This window comes from Eucyclogobius newberryi, unplaced genomic scaffold (assembly GCF_026437365.1).
Source record: "Eucyclogobius newberryi isolate DKJ021-1_F unplaced genomic scaffold, fEucNew1.0.hap1 SCAF_14, whole genome shotgun sequence".
NCBI classification, from domain to species: Eukaryota; Metazoa; Chordata; class Actinopteri; order Gobiiformes; family Gobiidae; genus Eucyclogobius; species Eucyclogobius newberryi.
The window spans coordinates 36,841,179-36,863,936 of record NW_027315768.1 but is presented as its reverse complement, the minus strand read 5'-3'; the positions used below and the strand labels follow the sequence as shown (position 1 = coordinate 36,863,936).

General features: G+C 53.5%; 1 protein-coding gene across 1 annotated transcript in view; it reads left to right on the top strand.

Moving 5' to 3' along the window:
- esyt3 (extended synaptotagmin-like protein 3) overlaps positions 1-18,765 on the top strand; it is a 62,422-nt gene extending 43,657 nt beyond the window's left edge. Inside the window, exons 20-23 of the mRNA XM_072445362.1 lie at positions 13,716-13,847; positions 16,724-16,829; positions 16,890-16,939; positions 18,652-18,765. Of these exons, the coding sequence (XP_072301463.1) occupies positions 13,716-13,847; positions 16,724-16,829; positions 16,890-16,939; positions 18,652-18,685 (322 nt within the window). The 3' untranslated portion in view covers positions 18,686-18,765. The remainder of the gene's footprint in view (positions 1-13,715; positions 13,848-16,723; positions 16,830-16,889; positions 16,940-18,651) is intronic.
- The last annotated feature ends 3,993 nt before the right edge of the window (positions 18,766-22,758 follow it).

Genomic DNA, 22,758 nt, shown 5'->3' with positions numbered 1-22,758 from the left:
TCCTCCTCCTCCTCCTCACTCTGGTCACATGTCTCCTCCTCCTCCTCCTCCTCCTCCTCACTCTGGTCACATGTCTCCTCCTCCTCCTCCTCCTCCTCCTCCTCCTCCTCACTCTGGTCACATGTCTCCTCCTCCTCCTCCTCCTCCTCCTCCTCCTCCTCACTCTGGTCACATGTCTCCTCCTCCTCCTCCTCCTCACTCTGGTCACATGTCTCCTCCTCCTCTCCTCCTCACTCTGGTCACATGTCTCCTCCTCCTCCTCCTCCACTCTGGTCACATGTCTCCTCCTCTCTCCTCACTCTGGTCACATGTCTCCTCCTCCTCCTCCTCCTCACTCTGGTCACATGTCTCCTCCTCCTCCTCCTCACTCTGGTCACATGTCTCCTCCTCCTCCTCCTCACTCTGGTCACATGTCTCCTCCCTCCTCCTCCTCCTCACTCTGGTCACATGTCTCCTCCTCCTCCTCCTCCCTCCTCACTCTGGTCACATGTCTCCTCCTCCTCCTCCTCACTCTGGTCACATGTCTCCTCCTCCTCCTCTCTCCTCCTCCTCACTCTGGTCACATGTCTCCTCCTCCTCCTCCTCACTCTGGTCACATGTCTCCTCCTCCTCCTCACTCTGGTCACATGTCTCCTCCTCCTCCTCCTCCTCCTCACTCTGGTCACATGTCTCCTCCTCCTCCTCCTCCTCCTCCTCCTCCTCCTCCTCACTCTGGTCACATGTCTCCTCCTCCTCCTCCTCCTCCTCACTCTGGTCACATGTCTCCTCCTCCTCCTCCTCCTCCTCTCCTCCTCCTCCTCACTCTGGTCACATGTCTCCTCCTCCTCCTCACTCTGGTCACATGTCTCCTCCTCCTCCTCCTCCTCCTCCTCACTCTGGTCACATGTCTCCTCCTCCTCACTCTGGTCACATGTCTCCTCCTCCTCACTCTGGTCACATGTCTCCTCCTCCTCCTCCTCCTCCCTCACTCTGGTCACATGTCTCCTCCTCCTCCTCCTCCTCCTCACTCTGGTCACATGTCCTCCTCCTCCTCCTCCTCACTCTGGTCACATGTCTCCTCCTCCTCCTCCTCCTCACTCTGGTCACATGTCTCCTCCTCCTCCTCCTCCTCCTCACTCTGGTCACATGTCTCCTCCTCCTCCTCCTCCTCCTCACTCTGGTCACATGTCTCCTCCTCCTCCTCCTCCTCACTCTGGTCACATGTCTCCTCCTCCTCCTCCTCCTCACTCTGGTCACATGTCTCCTCCTCTCTCCTCCTCCTCCTCCTCCTCCTCACTCTGGTCACATGTCTCCTCCTCCTCCTCCTCCTCCTCCTCACTCTGGTCACATGTCTCCTCCTCCTCCTCCTCCTCCTCACTCTGGTCACATGTCTCCTCCTCCTCCTCCTCCTCACTCTGGTCACATGTCTCCTCCTCCTCCTCCTCTCCTCCTCACTCTGGTCACATGTCCTCCTCCTCCTCCTCCTCCTCACTCTGGTCACATGTCTCCTCCTCCTCCTCCTCCTCCTCACTCTGGTCACATGTCTCCCTCCTCCTCCTCCTCCTCACTCTGGTCACATGTCTCCTCCTCCTCCTCCTCCTCCTCACTCTGGTCACATGTCTCCTCCTCCTCCTCACTCTGGTCTCATGTCTCCTCCTCCTCCTCCTCCTCCTCCTCACTCTGGTCACATGTCTCCTCCTCCTCCTCCTCCTCCTCACTCTGGTCACATGTCTCCTCCTCCTCCTCCTCCCTCACTCTGGTCACATGTCTCCTCCTCCTCCTCCTCTCCTCCTCCTCTCTCTCCTCACTCTGGTCACATGTCTCCTCCTCCTCCTCCTCCTCCTCACTCTGGTCACATGTCTCTCCTCCTCCTCCTCCTCTCCTCCTCCTCACTCTGGTCACATGTCTCCCTCCTCCTCCTCCTCCTCACTCTGGTCACATGTCTCCTCCTCCTCCTCCTCCTCCTCCTCACTCTGGTCACATGTCTCCTCCTCCTCCTCCTCCTCCTCACTCTGGTCACATGTCTCCTCCTCCTCCTCCTCCTCCTCACTCTGGTCACATGTCTCCTCCTCCTCCTCCTCCTCCTCACTCTGGTCTCATGTCTCCTCCTCCTCCTCCTCCTCACTCTGGTCACATGTCTCCTCCTCCTCCTCCTCCTCCTCACTCTGGTCACATGTCTCCTCCTCCTCCCTCCTCCTCACTCTGGTCTCATGTCTCCTCCTCCTCCTCCTCCTCCTCCTCCTCACTCTGGTCACATGTCTCCTCCTCCTCCTCCTCCTCACTCTGGTCACATGTCTCCTCCTCCTCCTCCTCCTCCTCACTCTGGTCACATGTCTCCTCCTCCTCCTCCTCCTCCTCCTCACTCTGGTCACATGTCTCCTCCTCCTCCTCCTCCTCCTCACTCTGGTCACATGTCTCCTCCTCCTCCTCCTCCTCCTCACTCTGGTCACATGTCTCCTCCTCCTCCTCCTCCTCCTCACTCTGGTCACATGTCTCCTCCTCCTCCTCCTCCTCCTCACTCTGGTCACATGTCTCCTCCTCCTCCTCCTCCTCCTCCTCACTCTGGTCACATGTCTCCTCCTCCTCCTCCTCCTCCTCCTCACTCTGGTCACATGTCTCCTCCTCCTCCTCCTCCTCCTCCTCACTCTGGTCACATGTCTCCTCCTCCTCCTCCTCCTCCTCCTCACTCTGGTCACATGTCTCCTCCTCCTCCTCCTCCTCCTCACTCTGGTCACATGTCTCCTCCTCCTCCTCCTCACTCTGGTCACATGTCTCCTCCTCCTCCTCCTCCTCCTCACTCTGGTCACATGTCTCCTCCTCCTCCTCCTCCTCCTCCTCACTCTGGTCACATGTCTCCTCCTCCTCCTCCTCCTCCTCCTCACTCTGGTCACATGTCTCCTCCTCCTCCTCCTCCTCCTCACTCTGGTCACATGTCTCCTCCTCCTCCTCCTCCTCCTCACTCTGGTCACATGTCTCCTCCTCCTCCTCCTCCTCCTCACTCTGGTCACATGTCTCCTCCTCCTCCTCCTCCTCTCACTCTGGTCACATGTCTCCTCCTCCTCCTCCTCCTCCTCACTCTGGTCACATGTCTCCTCCTCCTCCTCCTCCTCCTCACTCTGGTCACATGTCTCCTCCTCCTCCTCCTCCTCCTCACTCTGGTCACATGTCTCCTCCTCCTCCTCCTCCTCCTCACTCTGGTCACATGTCTCCTCCTCCTCCTCCTCCTCCTCCTCACTCTGGTCACATGTCTCCTCCTCCTCCTCCTCCTCCTCACTCTGGTCACATGTCTCCTCCTCCTCCTCACTCTGGTCACATGTCTCCTCCTCCTCCTCCTCACTCTGGTCACATGTCTCCTCCTCCTCCTCCTCACTCTGGTCACATGTCTCCTCCTCCTCCTCCTCCTCACTCTGGTCACATGTCTCCTCCTCCTCCTCCTCCTCACTCTGGTCACATGTCTCCTCCTCCTCCTCCTCCTCACTCTGGTCACATGTCTCCTCCTCCTCCTCCTCCTCACTCTGGTCACATGTCTCCTCCTCCTCCTCCTCCTCACTCTGGTCACATGTCTCCTCCTCCTCCTCACTCTGGTCACATGTCTCCTCCTCCTCCTCACTCTGGTCACATGTCTCCTCCTCCTCCTCACTCTGGTCACATGTCTCCTCCTCCTCCTCACTCTGGTCACATGTCTCCTCCTCCTCCTCACTCTGGTCACATGTCTCCTCCTCCTCCTCCTCACTCTGGTCACATGTCTCCTCCTCCTCCTCACTCTGGTCACATGTCTCCTCCTCCTCCTCACTCTGGTCACATGTCTCCTCCTCCTCCTCCTCACTCTGGTCACATGTCTCCTCCTCCTCCTCACTCTGGTCACATGTCTCCTCCTCCTCCTCACTCTGGTCACATGTCTCCTCCTCCTCCTCACTCTGGTCACATGTCTCCTCCTCCTCCTCCTCCTCACTCTGGTCACATGTCTCCTCCTCCTCCTCCTCCTCACTCTGGTCACATGTCTCCTCCTCCTCCTCCTCCTCACTCTGGTCACATGTCTCCTCCTCCTCCTCCTCCTCACTCTGGTCACATGTCTCCTCCTCCTCCTCCTCCTCACTCTGGTCACATGTCTCCTCCTCCTCCTCCTCACTCTGGTCACATGTCTCCTCCTCCTCCTCCTCCTCCTCACTCTGGTCACATGTCTCCTCCTCCTCCTCCTCCTCCTCACTCTGGTCACATGTCTCCTCCTCCTCCTCACTCTGGTCACATGTCTCCTCCTCCTCCTCCTCCTCCTCCTCACTCTGGTCACATGTCTCCTCCTCCTCCTCACTCTGGTCACATGTCTCCTCCTCCTCCTCCTCCTCCTCACTCTGGTCACATGTCTCCTCCTCCTCCTCCTCCTCCTCCTCACTCTGGTCACATGTCTCCTCCTCCTCCTCCTCCTCACTCTGGTCACATGTCTCCTCCTCCTCCTCCTCCTCACTCTGGTCACATGTCTCCTCCTCCTCCTCACTCTGGTCACATGTCTCCTCCTCCTCCTCACTCTGGTCACATGTCTCCTCCTCCTCCTCACTCTGGTCACATGTCTCCTCCTCCTCCTCACTCTGGTCACATGTCTCCTCCTCCTCCTCACTCTGGTCACATGTCTCCTCCTCCTCCTCACTCTGGTCACATGTCTCCTCCTCCTCCTCACTCTGGTCACATGTCTCCTCCTCCTCCTCACTCTGGTCACATGTCTCCTCCTCCTCCTCACTCTGGTCACATGTCTCCTCCTCCTCCTCACTCTGGTCACATGTCTCCTCCTCCTCCTCACTCTGGTCACATGTCTCCTCCTCCTCCTCACTCTGGTCACATGTCTCCTCCTCCTCCTCCTCACTCTGGTCACATGTCTCCTCCTCCTCCTCACTCTGGTCACATGTCTCCTCCTCCTCCTCACTCTGGTCACATGTCTCCTCCTCCTCCTCACTCTGGTCACATGTCTCCTCCTCCTCCTCCTCCTCACTCTGGTCACATGTCTCCTCCTCCTCCTCCTCACTCTGGTCACATGTCTCCTCCTCCTCCTCACTCTGGTCACATGTCTCCTCCTCCTCCTCCTCCTCCTCCTCACTCTGGTCACATGTCTCTCCTCCTCCTCTCTCCTCGTCACATGTCTCTCCTCCTCCTCCTCACTCTGGTCACATGTCCTCCTCCTCCCTCACTCTGCTCCTCCTCCTCCTCCTGGTCCTCCTCCTCCTCCTCCTCACTCTGGTCACATGTCTCCTCCTCCTCCTCCTCCTCACTCTGGTCACATGTCTCCTCCTCCTCCTCACTCTGGTCACATGTCTCCTCCTCCTCCTCACTCTGGTCACATGTCTCCTCCTCCTCCTCACTCTGGTCACATGTCTCCTCCTCCTCCTCCTCCTCCTCCTCACTCTGGTCACATGTCTCCTCCTCCTCCTCCTCCTCCTCCTCACTCTGGTCACATGTCGTCTCCTCCTCCTCCTCACTCTGGTCACATGTCTCCTCCTCCTCCTCCTCACTCTGGTCACATGTCTCCTCCTCCTCCTCACTCTGGTCACATGTCTCCCTCCTCCTCCTCCTCACTCTGGTCACATGTCTCCTCCTCCTCCTCACTCTGGTCACATGTCTCCTCCTCCTCCTCACTCTGGTCACATGTCTCCTCCTCCTCCTCACTCTGGTCACATGTCTCCTCCTCCTCCTCACTCTGGTCACATGTCTCCTCCTCCTCCTCACTCTGGTCACATGTCTCCTCCTCCTCCTCACTCTGGTCACATGTCTCCTCCTCCTCCTCCTCCTCCTCCTCCTCACTCTGGTCACATGTCTCCTCCTCCTCCTCCTCCTCCTCCTCACTCTGGTCACATGTCTCCTCCTCCTCCTCCTCCTCCTCCTCACTCTGGTCACATGTCTCCTCCTCCTCCTCCTCCTCCTCACTCTGGTCACATGTCTCCTCCTCCTCCTCCTCCTCCTCACTCTGGTCACATGTCTCCTCCTCCTCCTCCTCCTCCTCACTCTGGTCACATGTCTCCTCCTCCTCACTCTGGTCACATGTCTCCTCCTCCTCCTCCTCACTCTGGTCACATGTCTCCTCCTCCTCCTCCTCCTCACTCTGGTCACATGTCTCCTCCTCCTCCTCCTCCTCCTCCTCACTCTGGTCACATGTCTCCTCCTCCTCCTCCTCCTCCTCCTCACTCTGGTCACATGTCTCCTCCTCCTCCTCACTCTGGTCACATGTCTCCTCCTCCTCCTCCTCCTCCTCACTCTGGTCACATGTCTCCTCCTCCTCCTCCTCCTCACTCTGGTCACATGTCTCCTCCTCCTCCTCCTCCTCACTCTGGTCACATGTCTCCTCCTCCTCCTCCTCCTCACTCTGGTCACATGTCTCCTCCTCCTCCTCCTCCTCACTCTGGTCACATGTCTCCTCCTCCTCCTCACTCTGGTCACATGTCTCCTCCTCCTCCTCACTCTGGTCACATGTCTCCTCCTCCTCCTCACTCTGGTCACATGTCTCCTCCTCCTCCTCACTCTGGTCACATGTCTCCTCCTCCTCCTCACTCTGGTCACATGTCTCCTCCTCCTCCTCACTCTGGTCACATGTCTCCTCCTCCTCCTCACTCTGGTCACATGTCTCCTCCTCCTCCTCACTCTGGTCACATGTCTCCTCCTCCTCCTCACTCTGGTCACATGTCTCCTCCTCCTCCTCACTCTGGTCACATGTCTCCTCCTCCTCCTCACTCTGGTCACATGTCTCCTCCTCCTCCTCCTCCTCACTCTGGTCACATGTCTCCTCCTCCTCCTCCTCCTCACTCTGGTCACATGTCTCCTCCTCCTCCTCCTCCTCACTCTGGTCACATGTCTCCTCCTCCTCCTCCTCCTCACTCTGGTCACATGTCTCCTCCTCCTCCTCCTCCTCACTCTGGTCACATGTCTCCTCCTCCTCCTCCTCACTCTGGTCACATGTCTCCTCCTCCTCCTCACTCTGGTCACATGTCTCCTCCTCCTCCTCCTCCTCCTCACTCTGGTCACATGTCTCCTCCTCCTCCTCCTCCTCCTCCTCACTCTGGTCACATGTCTCCTCCTCCTCCTCCTCCTCCTCCTCACTCTGGTCACATGTCTCCTCCTCCTCCTCCTCCTCCTCCTCACTCTGGTCACATGTCTCCTCCTCCTCCTCACTCTGGTCACATGTCTCCTCCTCCTCCTCACTCTGGTCACATGTCTCCTCCTCCTCCTCACTCTGGTCACATGTCTCCTCCTCCTCCTCACTCTGGTCACATGTCTCCTCCTCCTCCTCACTCTGGTCACATGTCTCCTCCTCCTCCTCCTCCTCCTCCTCACTCTGGTCACATGTCTCCTCCTCCTCCTCCTCCTCCTCCTCACTCTGGTCACATGTCGTCTCCTCCTCCTCCTCACTCTGGTCACATGTCTCCTCCTCCTCCTCACTCTGGTCACATGTCTCCTCCTCCTCCTCACTCTGGTCACATGTCTCCTCCTCCTCCTCACTCTGGTCACATGTCTCCTCCTCCTCCTCACTCTGGTCACATGTCTCCTCCTCCTCCTCACTCTGGTCACATGTCTCCTCCTCCTCCTCACTCTGGTCACATGTCTCCTCCTCCTCCTCACTCTGGTCACATGTCTCCTCCTCCTCCTCACTCTGGTCACATGTCTCCTCCTCCTCCTCCTCCTCCTCCTCACTCTGGTCACATGTCTCCTCCTCCTCCTCCTCCTCCTCCTCACTCTGGTCACATGTCTCTCCTCCTCCTCCTCCTCCTCCTCACTCTGGTCACATGTCTCCTCCTCCTCCTCCTCCTCCTCCTCACTCTGGTCACATGTCTCCTCCTCCTCCTCCTCCTCCTCCTCACTCTGGTCACATGTCTCCTCCTCCTCCTCCTCCTCCTCACTCTGGTCACATGTCTCCTCCTCCTCCTCCTCACTCTGGTCACATGTCTCCTCCTCCTCACTCTGGTCACATGTCTCCTCCTCCTCCTCCTCACTCTGGTCACATGTCTCCTCCTCCTCCTCCTCACTCTGGTCACATGTCTCCTCCTCCTCCTCCTCACTCTGGTCACATGTCTCCTCCTCCTCCTCCTCACTCTGGTCACATGTCTCCTCCTCCTCCTCCTCACTCTGGTCACATGTCTCCTCCTCCTCCTCCTCCTCCTCCTCCTCACTCTGGTCACATGTCTCCTCCTCCTCCTCCTCCTCCTCCTCCTCACTCTGGTCACATGTCTCCTCCTCACTCTGGTCACATGTCTCCTCCTCACTCTGGTCACATGTCTCCTCCTCCTCCTCCTCACTCTGGTCACATGTCTCCTCCTCCTCCTCCTCACTCTGGTCACATGTCTCCTCCTCCTCCTCCTCACTCTGGTCACATGTCTCCTCCTCCTCCTCCTCCTCCTCCTCACTCTGGTCACATGTCTCCTCCTCCTCACTCTGGTCACATGTCTCCTCCTCCTCCTCCTCACTCTGGTCACATGCCTCCTCCTCCTCACTCTGGTCACATGTCTCCTCCTCCTCACTCTGGTCACATGTCTCCTCCTCCTCCTCACTCTGGTCACATGTCTCCTCCTCCTCCTCCTCCTCACTCTGGTCACATGTCTCCTCCTCCTCCTCCTCCTCCTCCTCCTCCTCCTCACTCTGGTCACATGTCTCCTCCTCCTCCTCCTCCTCCTCCTCCTCCTCCTCCTCACTCTGGTCACATGTCTCCTCCTCCTCCTCCTCCTCACTCTGGTCACATGTCTCCTCCTCCTCCTCCTCCTCACTCTGGTCACATGTCTCCTCCTCCTCCTCCTCCTCACTCTGGTCACATGTCTCCTCCTCCTCCTCCTCCTCACTCTGGTCACATGTCTCCTCCTCCTCCTCCTCCTCACTCTGGTCACATGTCTCCTCCTCCTCCTCCTCCTCCTCACTCTGGTCACATGTCTCCTCCTCCTCCTCCTCCTCCTCACTCTGGTCACATGTCTCCTCCTCCTCCTCCTCCTCCTCACTCTGGTCACATGTCTCCTCCTCCTCCTCCTCCTCCTCCTCCTCCTCCTCACTCTGGTCACATGTCTCCTCCTCCTCCTCCTCCTCCTCCTCACTCTGGTCACATGTCTCCTCCTCCTCCTCCTCCTCCTCCTCACTCTGGTCACATGTCTCCTCCTCCTCCTCCTCCTCACTCTGGTCACATGTCTCCTCCTCCTCCTCCTCCTCCTCACTCTGGTCACATGTCTCCTCCTCCTCCTCCTCCTCCTCACTCTGGTCACATGTCTCCTCCTCCTCCTCACTCTGGTCACATGTCTCCTCCTCCTCCTCCTCCTCCTCACTCTGGTCACATGTCTCCTCCTCCTCCTCCTCCTCCTCACTCTGGTCACATGTCTCCTCCTCCTCCTCCTCCTCCTCCTCACTCTGGTCACATGTCTCCTCCTCCTCCTCCTCCTCACTCTGGTCACATGTCTCCTCCTCCTCCTCCTCCTCACTCTGGTCACATGTCTCCTCCTCCTCCTCCTCCTCACTCTGGTCACATGTCTCCTCCTCCTCCTCCTCCTCACTCTGGTCACATGTCTCCTCCTCCTCCTCCTCCTCACTCTGGTCACATGTCTCCTCCTCCTCCTCCTCCTCACTCTGGTCACATGTCTCCTCACTCTGGTCACATGTCTCCTCACTCTGGTCACATGTCTCCTCCTCCTCACTCTGGTCACATGTCTCCTCCTCCTCACTCTGGTCACATGTCTCCTCCTCCTCACTCTGGTCACATGTCTCCTCCTCCTCCTCCTCCTCCTCCTCACTCTGGTCACATGTCTCCTCCTCCTCCTCCTCACTCTGGTCACATGTCTCCTCCTCCTCCTCCTCACTCTGGTCACATGTCTCCTCCTCCTCCTCCTCCTCACTCTGGTCACATGTCTCCTCCTCCTCCTCCTCCTCACTCTGGTCACATGTCTCCTCCTCCTCCTCCTCCTCCTCACTCTGGTCACATGTCTCCTCCTCCTCCTCCTCCTCCTCCTCCTCACTCTGGTCACATGTCTCCTCCTCCTCCTCCTCCTCCTCCTCCTCCTCCTCACTCTGGTCACATGTCTCCTCCTCCTCCTCCTCCTCCTCCTCCTCCTCCTCCTCACTCTGGTCACATGTCTCCTCCTCCTCACTCTGGTCACATGTCTCCTCCTCCTCACTCTGGTCACATGTCTCCTCCTCCTCACTCTGGTCACATGTCTCCTCCTCCTCACTCTGGTCACATGTCTCCTCCTCCTCCTCCTCCTCCTCCTCCTCCTCCTCCTCCTCACTCTGGTCACATGTCTCCTCCTCCTCCTCCTCACTCTGGTCACATGTCTCCTCCTCCTCCTCCTCACTCTGGTCACATGTCTCCTCCTCCTCCTCCTCACTCTGGTCACATGTCTCCTCCTCCTCCTCCTCACTCTGGTCACATGTCTCCTCCTCCTCCTCCTCACTCTGGTCACATGTCTCCTCCTCCTCCTCCTCACTCTGGTCACATGTCTCCTCCTCCTCCTCCTCACTCTGGTCACATGTCTCCTCCTCCTCCTCCTCACTCTGGTCACATGTCTCCTCCTCCTCCTCCTCCTCCTCACTCTGGTCACATGTCTCCTCCTCCTCCTCCTCCTCCTCACTCTGGTCACATGTCTCCTCCTCCTCCTCCTCCTCACTCTGGTCACATGTCTCCTCCTCCTCCTCCTCCTCCTCACTCTGGTCACATGTCTCCTCCTCCTCCTCCTCCTCCTCCTCACTCTGGTCACATGTCTCCTCCTCCTCCTCCTCCTCCTCCTCACTCTGGTCACATGTCTCCTCCTCCTCCTCCTCCTCCTCCTCACTCTGGTCACATGTCTCCTCCTCCTCCTCCTCCTCACTCTGGTCACATGTCTCCTCCTCCTCCTCCTCCTCCTCCTCCTCACTCTGGTCACATGTCTCCTCCTCCTCCTCCTCCTCCTCACCACTCTGGTCACATGTCTCCTCCTCCTCCTCCTCCTCCTCACCACTCTGGTCACATGTCTCCTCCTCCTCCTCCTCCTCCTCACCACTCTGGTCACATGTCTCCTCCTCCTCCTCCTCCTCCTCACTCTGGTCACATGTCTCCTCCTCCTCCTCCTCCTCCTCCTCCTCACTCTGGTCACATGTCTCCTCCTCCTCCTCCTCCTCCTCCTCACTCTGGTCACATGTCTCCTCCTCCTCCTCCTCCTCCTCCTCACTCTGGTCACATGTCTCCTCCTCCTCCTCCTCCTCCTCACTCTGGTCACATGTCTCCTCCTCCTCCTCCTCCTCCTCCTCACTCTGGTCACATGTCTCCTCCTCCTCCTCCTCACTCTGGTCACATGTCTCCTCCTCCTCCTCCTCACTCTGGTCACATGTCTCCTCCTCCTCCTCCTCACTCTGGTCACATGTCTCCTCCTCCTCCTCCTCACTCTGGTCACATGTCTCCTCCTCCTCACTCTGGTCACATGTCTCCTCCTCCTCACTCTGGTCACATGTCTCCTCCTCCTCACTCTGGTCACATGTCTCCTCCTCCTCACTCTGGTCACATGTCTCCTCCTCCTCACTCTGGTCACATGTCTCCTCCTCCTCACTCTGGTCACATGTCTCCTCCTCCTCACTCTGGTCACATGTCTCCTCCTCCTCCTCCTCCTCCTCACTCTGGTCACATGTCTCCTCCTCCTCCTCACTCTGGTCACATGTCTCCTCCTCCTCCTCACTCTGGTCACATGTCTCCTCCTCCTCCTCCTCACTCTGGTCACATGTCTCCTCCTCCTCCTCCTCCTCCTCACTCTGGTCACATGTCTCCTCCTTCTCCTCCTCACTCTGGTCACATGTCTCCTCCTTCTCCTCCTCACTCTGGTCACATGTCTCCTCCTCCTCCTCCTCACTCTGGTCACATGTCTCCTCCTCCTCCTCCTCCTCCTCCTCACTCTGGTCACATGTCTCCTCCTCCTCCTCCTCCTCCTCACTCTGGTCACATGTCTCCTCCTCCTCCTCCTCCTCCTCACTCTGGTCACATGTCTCCTCCTCCTCCTCCTCCTCACTCTGGTCACATTTCTCCTCCTCCTCCTCCTCACTCTGGTCACATTTCTCCTCCTCCTCCTCCTCACTCTGGTCACATGTCTCCTCCTCCTCCTCCTCCTCACTCTGGTCACATGTCTCCTCCTCCTCCTCCTCCTCACTCTGGTCACATGTCTCCTCCTCCTCCTCCTCCTCACTCTGGTCACATGTCTCCTCCTCCTCCTCCTCCTCACTCTGGTCACATGTCTCCTCCTCCTCCTCCTCCTCACTCTGGTCACATGTCTCCTCCTCCTCCTCCTCCTCACTCTGGTCACATGTCTCCTCCTCCTCCTCCTCCTCACTCTGGTCACATGTCTCCTCCTCCTCCTCCTCCTCACTCTGGTCACATGTCTCCTCCTCCTCCTCCTCCTCACTCTGGTCACATGTCTCCTCCTCCTCCTCCTCCTCACTCTGGTCACATGTCTCCTCCTCCTCCTCCTCCTCCTCACTCTGGTCACATGTCTCCTCCTCCTCCTCCTCCTCACTCTGGTCACATGTCTCCTCCTCCTCCTCCTCCTCACTCTGGTCACATGTCTCCTCCTCCTCCTCCTCCTCACTCTGGTCACATTTCTCCTCCTCCTCCTCCTCACTCTGGTCACATGTCTCCTCCTCCTCCTCCTCACTCTGGTCACATGTCTCCTCCTCCTCCTCCTCACTCTGGTCACATGTCTCCTCCTCCTCCTCCTCCTCCTCACTCTGGTCACATGTCTCCTCCTCCTCCTCCTCCTCCTCCTCACTCTGGTCACATGTCTCCTCCTCCTCCTCCTCCTCCTCCTCACTCTGGTCACATGTCTCCTCCTCCTCCTCCTCCTCCTCCTCACTCTGGTCACATGTCTCCTCCTCCTCCTCACTCTGGTCACATGTCTCCTCCTCCTCCTCACTCTGGTCACATGTCTCCTCCTCCTCCTCCTCCTCCTCACTCTGGTCACATGTCTCCTCCTCCTCCTCCTCACTCTGGTCACATGTCTCCTCCTCCTCCTCCTCACTCTGGTCACATGTCTCCTCCTCCTCCTCCTCACTCTGGTCACATGTCTCCTCCTCCTCCTCCTCACTCTGGTCACATGTCTCCTCCTCCTCCTCCTCACTCTGGTCACATGTCTCCTCCTCCTCCTCCTCACTCTGGTCACATGTCTCCTCCTCCTCCTCCTCACTCTGGTCACATGTCTCCTCCTCCTCCTCCTCACTCTGGTCACATGTCTCCTCCTCCTCCTCCTCACTCTGGTCACATGTCTCCTCCTCCTCCTCCTCACTCTGGTCACATGTCTCCTCCTCCTCCTCCTCACTCTGGTCACATGTCTCCTCCTCCTCCTCCTCACTCTGGTCACATGTCTCCTCCTCCTCCTCCTCACTCTGGTCACATGTCTCCTCCTCCTCCTCCTCACTCTGGTCACATGTCTCCTCCTCCTCCTCCTCCTCCTCACTCTGGTCACATGTCTCCTCCTCCTCCTCCTCACTCTGGTCACATGTCTCCTCCTCCTCCTCCTCACTCTGGTCACATGTCTCCTCCTCCTCCTCCTCACTCTGGTCACATGTCTCCTCCTCCTCCTCCTCCTCCTCCTCCTCACTCTGGTCACATGTCTCCTCCTCCTCCTCCTCCTCACTCTGGTCACATGTCTCCTCCTCCTCCTCCTCCTCACTCTGGTCACATGTCTCCTCCTCCTCCTCCTCCTCACTCTGGTCACATGTCTCCTCCTCCTCCTCCTCACTCTGGTCACATGTCTCCTCCTCCTCCTCCTCCTCAGGGGGCTGTTTCCCTGCAGTGACAGTGGCACAGACTCGTACGTTCGTTTGTATCTTCTCCCGGATCAAACCTGGACTCACCGAAAGAGGACTCACGTGAAGAGGAGAACGCTCAACCCGGTCTTCAACGACAAGTGAGTCCTCCTCCACAGGCCTACGACCACCTACAACAACCTATGACGACCCTGGTTTAGTCCTGGTTTAGACCTGGTTTAGAACTGGTTTAGTCCTGGTTTAGTCCTGGTTTAGTCCTGCTTTAGACCTGGTTTAGACCTGGTTTAGTCCTGGTTTAGTCCTGGTTTAGTCCTGCTTTAGACCTGGTTTAGACCTGGTTTAGACCTGGTGTAGTCCTGGTTTAGTCCTGGTTTAGTCCTGGTTTAGACCTGGTTTAGAACTGGTTTAGTCCTGGTTTAGTCCTGGTTTAGTCCTGCTTTAGACCTGGTTTAGTCCTGGTTTAGTCCTGGTTTAGTCCTGCTTTAGACCTGCTTTAGACCTGGTTTAGTCCTGCTTTAGACCTGGTTTAGACCTGCTTTAGACCTGGTGTAGTCCTGGTTTAGACCTGCTTTAGACCTGGTGTAGGGTCTCAGTCTATAGATATTCAATTTAGTGATTAAGGAGGGTTCAGCAGCTTAATTCATCATTGGCACCATGAGCTTTGCTCAAAAAGCTAAATACGTCCTTAATCGCAGCTCGTTTAAGTCTAAAGGGTAAATTCACGGTTCAGGGACAACGACATAGTCTAATAAATCAAGAGTCATCTTTTGTGTGTTTGATTTATCAAAACAATTAAAATGAACGAACACATATTACGCTTCACTATATCAAAAAGGGAGAGAATGAGCTTTCGCGGGTGAGTGAGAGGAGATAAAGACCCAAACTTGGCCACACTGCAGTTTAAGGCCAAAGGCTGAGATCGGCTTACTGGCTCCGCGTGGTATATGGTCCGAGCTTGGTCCTTGTTAGGGTTAGGGTTGGGAACGATGGAACGTTTCTCTCAGCGTTAGCGTCGTGTTCAGCTCCTTACGTCCGACCCTCTGTCCGGGGCAGACGTTTAGCGTCACCCAAGTCGCTGTGTTAGCTGGCTCAGCGTCTTGCTGTTCCACCGCACCATGAGTGAGCAGGAACTCGTGGCTGTAAGGATGTCGCTTGGCGTGGGGTCGACAGGATATCTCGATGTTTTGTGTTCGAACGGTGGTGTCGGCTGGGTGCGGGACAGTGTGTTGTACAGTTCCAGGCTAATGGCCGATCTGTCTACAGGGCAAGCACAGTGTCGTCCACTTGGGCGTTTCCCAGGGGGACCCCTCCTATTACCTTCGGGCTCTGCGACTCTCTGAACGGGGAGACGGTGCACAGAAAGGTTTCTCTTGATGCTATGGCTTCGGTTTCGAGGTCATGTACTCTCGGAGTCTGCACGGGCTTTTCTGGTGGCATGTCGACCTTGGAAGAGGTCGCGATGGCACAGCACTGAACTGGGGGAGTTGACTGAGGCATGGGCAGAGGTCGGCAGACTTGTGCCCAGATTTTGAGCCGCTTAAAGTCAACCAGTGGCTTGAAGCGATTGAGCAGCTCTTGTCCTAGAGGCAGGGGAATAGAGTTCAACGGCGAAACATAAACTGGATGCACCAGTTTCATGGGGCCGATCGTTATCTGGATCAGGGCCACCTCGTCAAGAGTGATATTGACCTGAGAGTAAGGTCGGATTTCCAAACAGCAGGGGTGTGACTTTAGCTGGGCCACCTTTTGTAAGGTTCTGAAAAGATCGCGAGAGATCAAGCTGATATCGGCGGCTGTGTCAAGGAGTGAATCGTGCACGAAGTTGTCCTCTAAGAGGACTAAAAGATATAGCTTGCGTGCTCCCTTTTCAGAAATGTTACCAAGAAACTGGGTAAAGAGGGGTTCACATCGAAGGATCAACGATTGTGATCGATGATTGTCCTGTGGGCTGGAGATGGAACTTACCTGCACCACAAAAACGTTGTTGGCCGCCGGGGACGTTTGATCGTTGCTGTTCCGTCCCTGATCTTCAGGGGGCGGGTCCCCAGTGATAGGTGTTTCCAACAGGGGGTCCAGGTCCACGGGGCTCCGATAGAGGTCGTCTAACTCATCCTCCGATTGGCTGAGTGCTGAGTTGTTGCTTGTCTCCGGTCCGAGGGAGGTTACGGCGAGGACGTCTGCCTTACCTTTATGGTTTCGTTTCATGTCATGGATCAATTTCAGGACCGCGCTCAGCTGCTCCTTATTGAGATTCGAAGCGTCGAGACTTGGTTTTGAGGAAGACTTACCGACCGAGTCTCGTTGTGGTTCTTCCTTCGTTGAGCTGTTAGGCCGGGAGCTTTTCTTGAACGGTCTGACCTCTCTTTGACTGTTATACTTACCGGAGGCATTCTCCCTGTCCTTATGTGGTCTCGGCGGTCCTCTAGTGTCTCCCGAGCGACGGGTTTCCAAGGTGCCCTCTAGCTCGAGAGGTCTTTCGACGCTCAGGACGGAAGAGAGGTCTTGGGTCCTAGTTGCTGTTCCTGACTGCTTGGTGTAGCTCCTCACCGCTAACTCTCGCAGCTGGCGGCTGCTTTGGGAGATTGTGCAGGCTGCCACGCCAAGGTGGTAGCTTGTCGTGGGGTGGAGGTTCTGTATGAACAGAGCTTTGAAGTTCTTGTCTTCCTCCATCCCTTTTTCATTTTGTGATCCAAAATAAGCTTTCCTCAATCGGTCATATTAGGCTTGGGGTGCCTTGTGTCTGCCTTGCCTGACTTTCAGGGCGGAAGTTAAACCTATTGAGGGGCCTGTGTCAGCGTACTTTTCAAGGAGAGCATGACATAAGAGCTCATAGTCCTTCAGGACGTAAGGAGGTTGGCGTTCAATGAAGCTGCAAACGTCACAGCTAGACGTTAGTTTGATCAAGAAGATCTTGTCTCTGATCGACGGGTTCAACAGGCATCAATTATGTAGGGTAGGATTCCCCTACACTGCTTTGTTCCTGGTTTAGTTCCTGACTCTTTCCTCTTGTTTCCAGGTTTGAGTTCGACGTCTCTTATGAAGAAGCGAAGAGTCGTCAGTTGGACGTGGCCGTTAAAAACCACAGAATGTTCCACACGCGAGAGAGAAAAGACATTGGAATGGTCAGTGTTTTACTTTTTTTAACTTTTGGTTTCTGTTCTGACCACACTGTTGGTTCTCAGGTGCTGCTGGACCTCGCTCACTTGGACATTTTGAAAGGCGTCACAGATTGGTGAGTTTATGTTTCCATTTATACATCTCACTGTCACGTTTGGATGGATCTTTTCCCAAAAGAAATGAGGGGGTGGGTTAAAGCGGTCAGGAGAAGTGGACCGGTGTCTGTGGGTTAAAGCGGTCAGGAGAAGTGGACCGGTGTCTGTGGGTTAAAGCGGTCAGGAGAAGTGGACCAGTGTCTGTGGGTTAAAGCGGTCAGGAGAAGTGGACCGGTGTCTGTGGGTTAAAGCGGTCAGGAGAAGTGGACCGGTGTCTGTGGGTTAAAGCGGTCAGGAGAAGTGGACCAGTGTCTGTGGGTTAAAGCGGTCAGGAGAAGTGGACCAGTGTCAGTGGGTTAAAGCGGTCAGGAGAAGTGGACCAGTGTCTGTGGGTTAAAGCGGTCAGGAGAAGTGGACCAGTGTCAGTGGGTTAAAGCGGTCAGGAGAAGTGGACCAGTGTCTGTGGGTTAAAGCGGTCAGGAGAAGTGGACCGGTGTCTGTGGGTTAAAGCGGTCAGGAGAAGTGGACCAGTGTGTGTGGGTTAAAGCGGTCAGGAGAAGTGGACCAGTGTGTGTGGGTTAAAGCGGTCAGGAGAAGTGGACCAGTGTGTGTGGGTTAAAGCGGTCAGGAGAAGTGGACCAGTGTGTGTGGGTTAAAGCGGTCAGGAGAAGTGGACCAGTGTCTGTGGGTTAAAGCGGTCAGGAGAAGTGGACCGGTGTCTGTGGGTTAAAGCGGTCAGGAGAAGTGGACCGGTGTGTGTGGGTTAAAGCGGTCAGGAGAAGTGGACCGGTGTCTGTGGGTTAAAGCGGTCAGGAGAAGTGGACCAGTGTCTGTGGGTTAAAGCGGTCAGGAGAAGTGGACCGGTGTCTGTGGGTTAAAGCGGTCAGGAGAAGTGGACCAGTGTCTGTGGGTTAAAGCGGTCAGGAGGAGTGGACCAGTGTCTGTGGGTTAAAGCGGTCAGGAGAAGTGGACCAGTGTGTGTGGGTTAAAGCGGTCAGGAGAAGTGAACCGGTGTCTATGGGTTAAAGCGGTCAGGAGAAGTGGACCGGTGTCTGTGGGTTAAAGCGGTCAGGAGAAGTGGACCGGTGTCTGTGGGTTAAAGCGGTCAGGAGAAGTGGACCAGTGTCTGTGGGTTAAAGCGGTCAGGAGAAGTGGACCGGTGTCTGTGGGTTAAAGCGGTCAGGAGAAGTGGACCGGTGTCTGTGGGTTAAAGCGGTCAGGAGAAGTGGACCGGTGTCTGTGGGTTAAAGCGGTCAGGAGAAGTGGACCAGTGTGTGTGGGTTAAAGCGGTCAGGAGAAGTGGACCAGTGTGTGTGGGTTAAAGCGGTCAGGAGAAGTGGACCGGTGTGTGTGGGTTAAAGCGGTCAGGAGAAGTGGACCGGTGTCTGTGGGTTAAAGCGGTCAGGAGAAGTGGACCGGTGTCTGTGGGTGAAAGCGGTCAGGAGAAGTGGACCGGTGTCTGTGGGTGAAAGCGGTCAGGAGAAGTAAGCGGTCAGGAGAAGTGGACCGGTGTCTGTGGGTTAAAGTGGTCAAGAGAAGTGGACCAGTGTCTGTGGGTTAAAGCGGTCAGGAGAATGTCAGTTCCAGTCTCCACCACAAGGGTTCCCTCAGAGTGGTTTGCATCAGATCCACAGCTTGAGTGTAGAAAGTGAGAGCGCCCCCTGGTGGAGCAGAGTAAAGTCACTTTTTGATGCTCTAAATGGTCCAAACAGTGTTTTTCTTTCTCTTGCAGGTTTGAACTGGCTCTGCCAGGGCTGAAGACATAAAACCAAAGTGACTTTGGGCTTTATTTCCAGGGCTTTACATGAACGTTTGTGCTCGTCTTCAATGAGCCTTTCAAAGCGTGTGAACACAATCATTCATCTACACATATATTACACACTTTAACACTCGTTTGAAGCCTCGGAAATCATCATCTTTCCATCTTTTGTCGTAGAAAAGCAAAAGAAGTGACATTTTGACCCTGAAAAACGGTGTAAACTGTGGCTCTGTTACTTTAGTCCAAACTGTTACTTTTACTCTTCATTCTGTGGGAGAATTGAGCTTTTAAATGTCAAAATGCAGATGTGTTGACCATGTGTCAAGTTGAACTGTCAGAAACAATATATTCTGCTGTAATGTATATATTTGTGTAGTATTAAAGGTGACTTAGATCATTAGTCGCTCCGCTCTGATAAATGATCTGAAACAATGACTCTCCTGCTCCGTCTTGAAGCTCACATTAAAGTCTATAAAGACTTTAGTTTGTAATCAGATCTTCTCCAGACTTTCATGTCTAAAGTGAAGTGCGTTGCTTCATGTTGAAGGTGGAGTTTGTGGGACAGAGAAGCTCTCTAAAGCGTTCATGTGAAGCCCGGACAAAAACACATCCTGAGCCTCAAATGCTCGGCTTATTTATATCTCACATTTACAAGTTTAAAGTTGCACTAACTCTAAAAGTCTATATTATAAGTCAAAGTATGTTACAAACTCATGTGCTGCTGTTTCACATGTGGATATTTTCTTTTGTAAATGATGTTGTAAAGACAAATATTTCAGTTTGACTTTAGTTTTCTTCTTATGTCTTTATATGGAATATTTTAACTGTAACTCGAATAAATAAACCATTTTAAACATTGTAATCCTCTTCAATGTATTTGTTTGTATTTTTATTTAAATAATAGATATTAGACCTGGTTTAGACCTGGTTTAGTCCTGGTTTAGTCCTGGTTTAGACCTGGTTTAGACCTGGTTTAGACCTGGTTTAGACCTGGTTTAGACCTGGTTTAGTCCTGGTTTAGTCCTGGTTTAGTCCTGGTTCAGACTTGGTTTGTACCTGGTTTAGTCATGGCTTAGTCCTGGTTTAGTCCTGGTTTAGACCTGGTTTAGACCTGGTTTAGACCTGGTTTAGTCCTGGTTTAGTACTGGTTTAGTCCTGGTTGAGGCCTGGTTTAGACCTGGTTTAGTTCTGGTTTAATCCTGGTTTAGTCCTGGTTTAGTCCTGGTTTAGTCCTGGTTCAGTCCTGGTTTAGTCCTGGTTTAGTCCTGGTTTAGACCTGGTTTAGTCCTGGTTTAGTCCTGGTTTAGACTTGGTTTAGTCCTGGTTTGGACCTCGTGTAGACCTGGTTTAGTCAGTCCTGGCTTGGACCTGGTTTAGTCCTGGTTTAGTTCTGGTTTAGACCTGGTTTAGACTTGGTTTAGTCCTGGTTTGGATCTCGTTTAGACCTGGTTTAGTCAGTCCTGGCTTGAACCTGGTTTAGTCCTGGTTTAGTCCTGGTTTAGACCTGGTTTAGACCTGGTTTAGTCCTGGCTTGGACCTGGTTTAGTCCTGGTTTAGTCCTAATTTTCACCTGGTTTAGTCCTGGTTTAGACCTGGTTTAGTTCTGGTTTAGTCCTGGTTTAGACCTGGTTTAATCCTGGTTTAGACCTGGTTTAGACCTGGTTTAGACCTGGTTTAGACCTGGTTTAGTCCTGGCTTGGACCGGGTTTAATCCTGGTTTAGTACTGGTTTAGACCTTGTTTAGACCTGGTTTAGACCTGGTTTAATCCTGGTTTAGTCCTGGTTTAGTCCTGGTTTAGTCCTGGCTTGGACCTGGTTTAGTCCTGGTTTAGTCCTGGTTTAGTCCCGGTTTAGACCTGGTTTAGACCTGGTTTAGTCCTGGCTTGGACCTGGTTTAGTCCTTGCTTAGTCCTGGTTTAGTCCTGGCTTAGACCTGGTTTAGTCCTGGTTCAGTCCTAGTTCAGACCTGGTTTAGTCCTGGCTTAGACCTGGTTTATTCCTGGTTTAGACCTGGTTTAGTCCTGGTTTAGTCCTGGCTTAGACCTGGTTTATTCCTGGTTTAGACTTGGTTTAGACCTGGTTTAGTCCTGGTTTGGACCTGGTTTGGAAGTACTATCCAAAAGTACATTCAAAAGTACATTCTGTGATAAAATGTGAATATATGATTATATTTCTGTGATGTATTTTATCTGCATCTTTAGTCTAAGAGAAGAACGGGTGTGTGACAAACTGCATTTGTGAAGGGGTCGTAAAGAATGTTGCCCCAGGAGGGGGTGTGACAGCCCAGAGGAGTTTGGGTAATGTTTACCCAAGGCTTGATCTCTAGGAAAAATACCAGCTGTAAAACAAGTGCCTTGATTTGAAGCTGACCAATGAGAAATGTGACCCGCCTATTCCAGAATATCTAATAAAACCAACCAGTGTGAGAAAAAACGGTGTGAGACACAGGAGGGTCACTCAGGCTGCTTACAACAGCCTGGCTGACGCAGCCCCGCGTTTTCTCCCAAGCTTGCCACACAAACGTCTGATATTTCTGTGTCGTTTCATATTCTAAGTTGAATTGTGTTCTCTGTGTGTTAAGGAATAGCATTGGTGTATGTCTCATTCCATGACATTTTCTAAAGTACATACAAAAGTACAGCCTAAAGTACATTCTAAAGTGCAGTCTAAAGTACATTCTAAAGTACATTCTAAAGTACTTTCAAAAGTACGTTCTTAAGTACATTTTAAAGTACATTCTAAAGTACATTCCCAAGTACATTCTAAAGTACATTCTAAAGTATCCATGTATTGTGTCCATGGCAGGAGTTCATAGTTGTAAAGTTCAGGGGTAAATGCTGTATCAGTGGCAGAGCATGGTGAACTTCACTCACATATTTGTGATTGACAGGACAGAACATGTGACAGTGGTTTGCCTCCTGGTGGCGCTGTTTCTACAACAGTTGCATTTCCCTGTGAAGAATGAGACCTTTGACATTTGACCTGGAGTTAAGAAAAAACCGTGGCGCATTTTTTCACCACAAGAGGAAGTGGATGTGAGGAACTCCTCTGAGGTGTTCCCACTCTTCATCTGTCACAACAACATGAGCTTCTTATATAGATATTATTCCTGTTGAAAGTTCTGCTTCATAAGACTTGATAAAATCTCAGAGTTATAATGTTCATGACACATGGTCATAATGGTCATGACACATGGTCATAAAAGTCGTGACACATGGTCATAAAAGTCGTGACTAGGGATGCAGACCTAAACCCACGTTCAGGTCAGGACCTGAACATGCCATATTTGCATAATGTTATAATAGCATAACACAAGACACTTTAACAAGGACGACGATCAAACACAAGGCTTAACTGTAGATTGAAATTAACTCAACTTGTCTGGTTTTCTGGTTTATTCACTGTTTTTAACAGGAATGACAACTTACAAATCACAAGCTACGAGCTATGAGCTAGCAGCTAGCAGCTAAACTATAGCGTAACAGTTGACACACATTCATGTGTTTCACTTGAGGAACAAGAGCATGTTGAGTATTGTTGACAGGGTCAGTCTGGGTCAAGGGTCAAAGCAGCTGTTTCATCTGATACAATGTTTCATCTTTAGACACATTTCCACTCTTTAATGTTACAGATCCTTTAGCATCAAAAGTCAGGTCAAAACCTTCAAACAGACAAAACACCAGTGTCAATAATTGAGTCAGTGTAGAATAACAGAGTTACAAAAACTAGCATAAAAGTCAACTTGAATCACTATAAAGCAATAATACATCATATTAGCAGCATTAAACACCAGACCATATTTAACAACTGTAGAATACAAATACAAAATACTATTACAAAATATAAACTCCAATTAATGAATGCAGCAATTAGGCAATATTACTTTGACTTTACTTTGTATTTACTTAATGCCAAATACATCACACCACAACATAACACTTAAGTTATTTCATTATTTACACTCAGAACAAAGACCCAGACAAGACCACCCTGACCCCGCCCCTTTAACACGTGGCCACGCCCGCAACACGTTAACCATCACAACATCGCATGCGGCGGCCACAGCTTAAAACAGTTCAA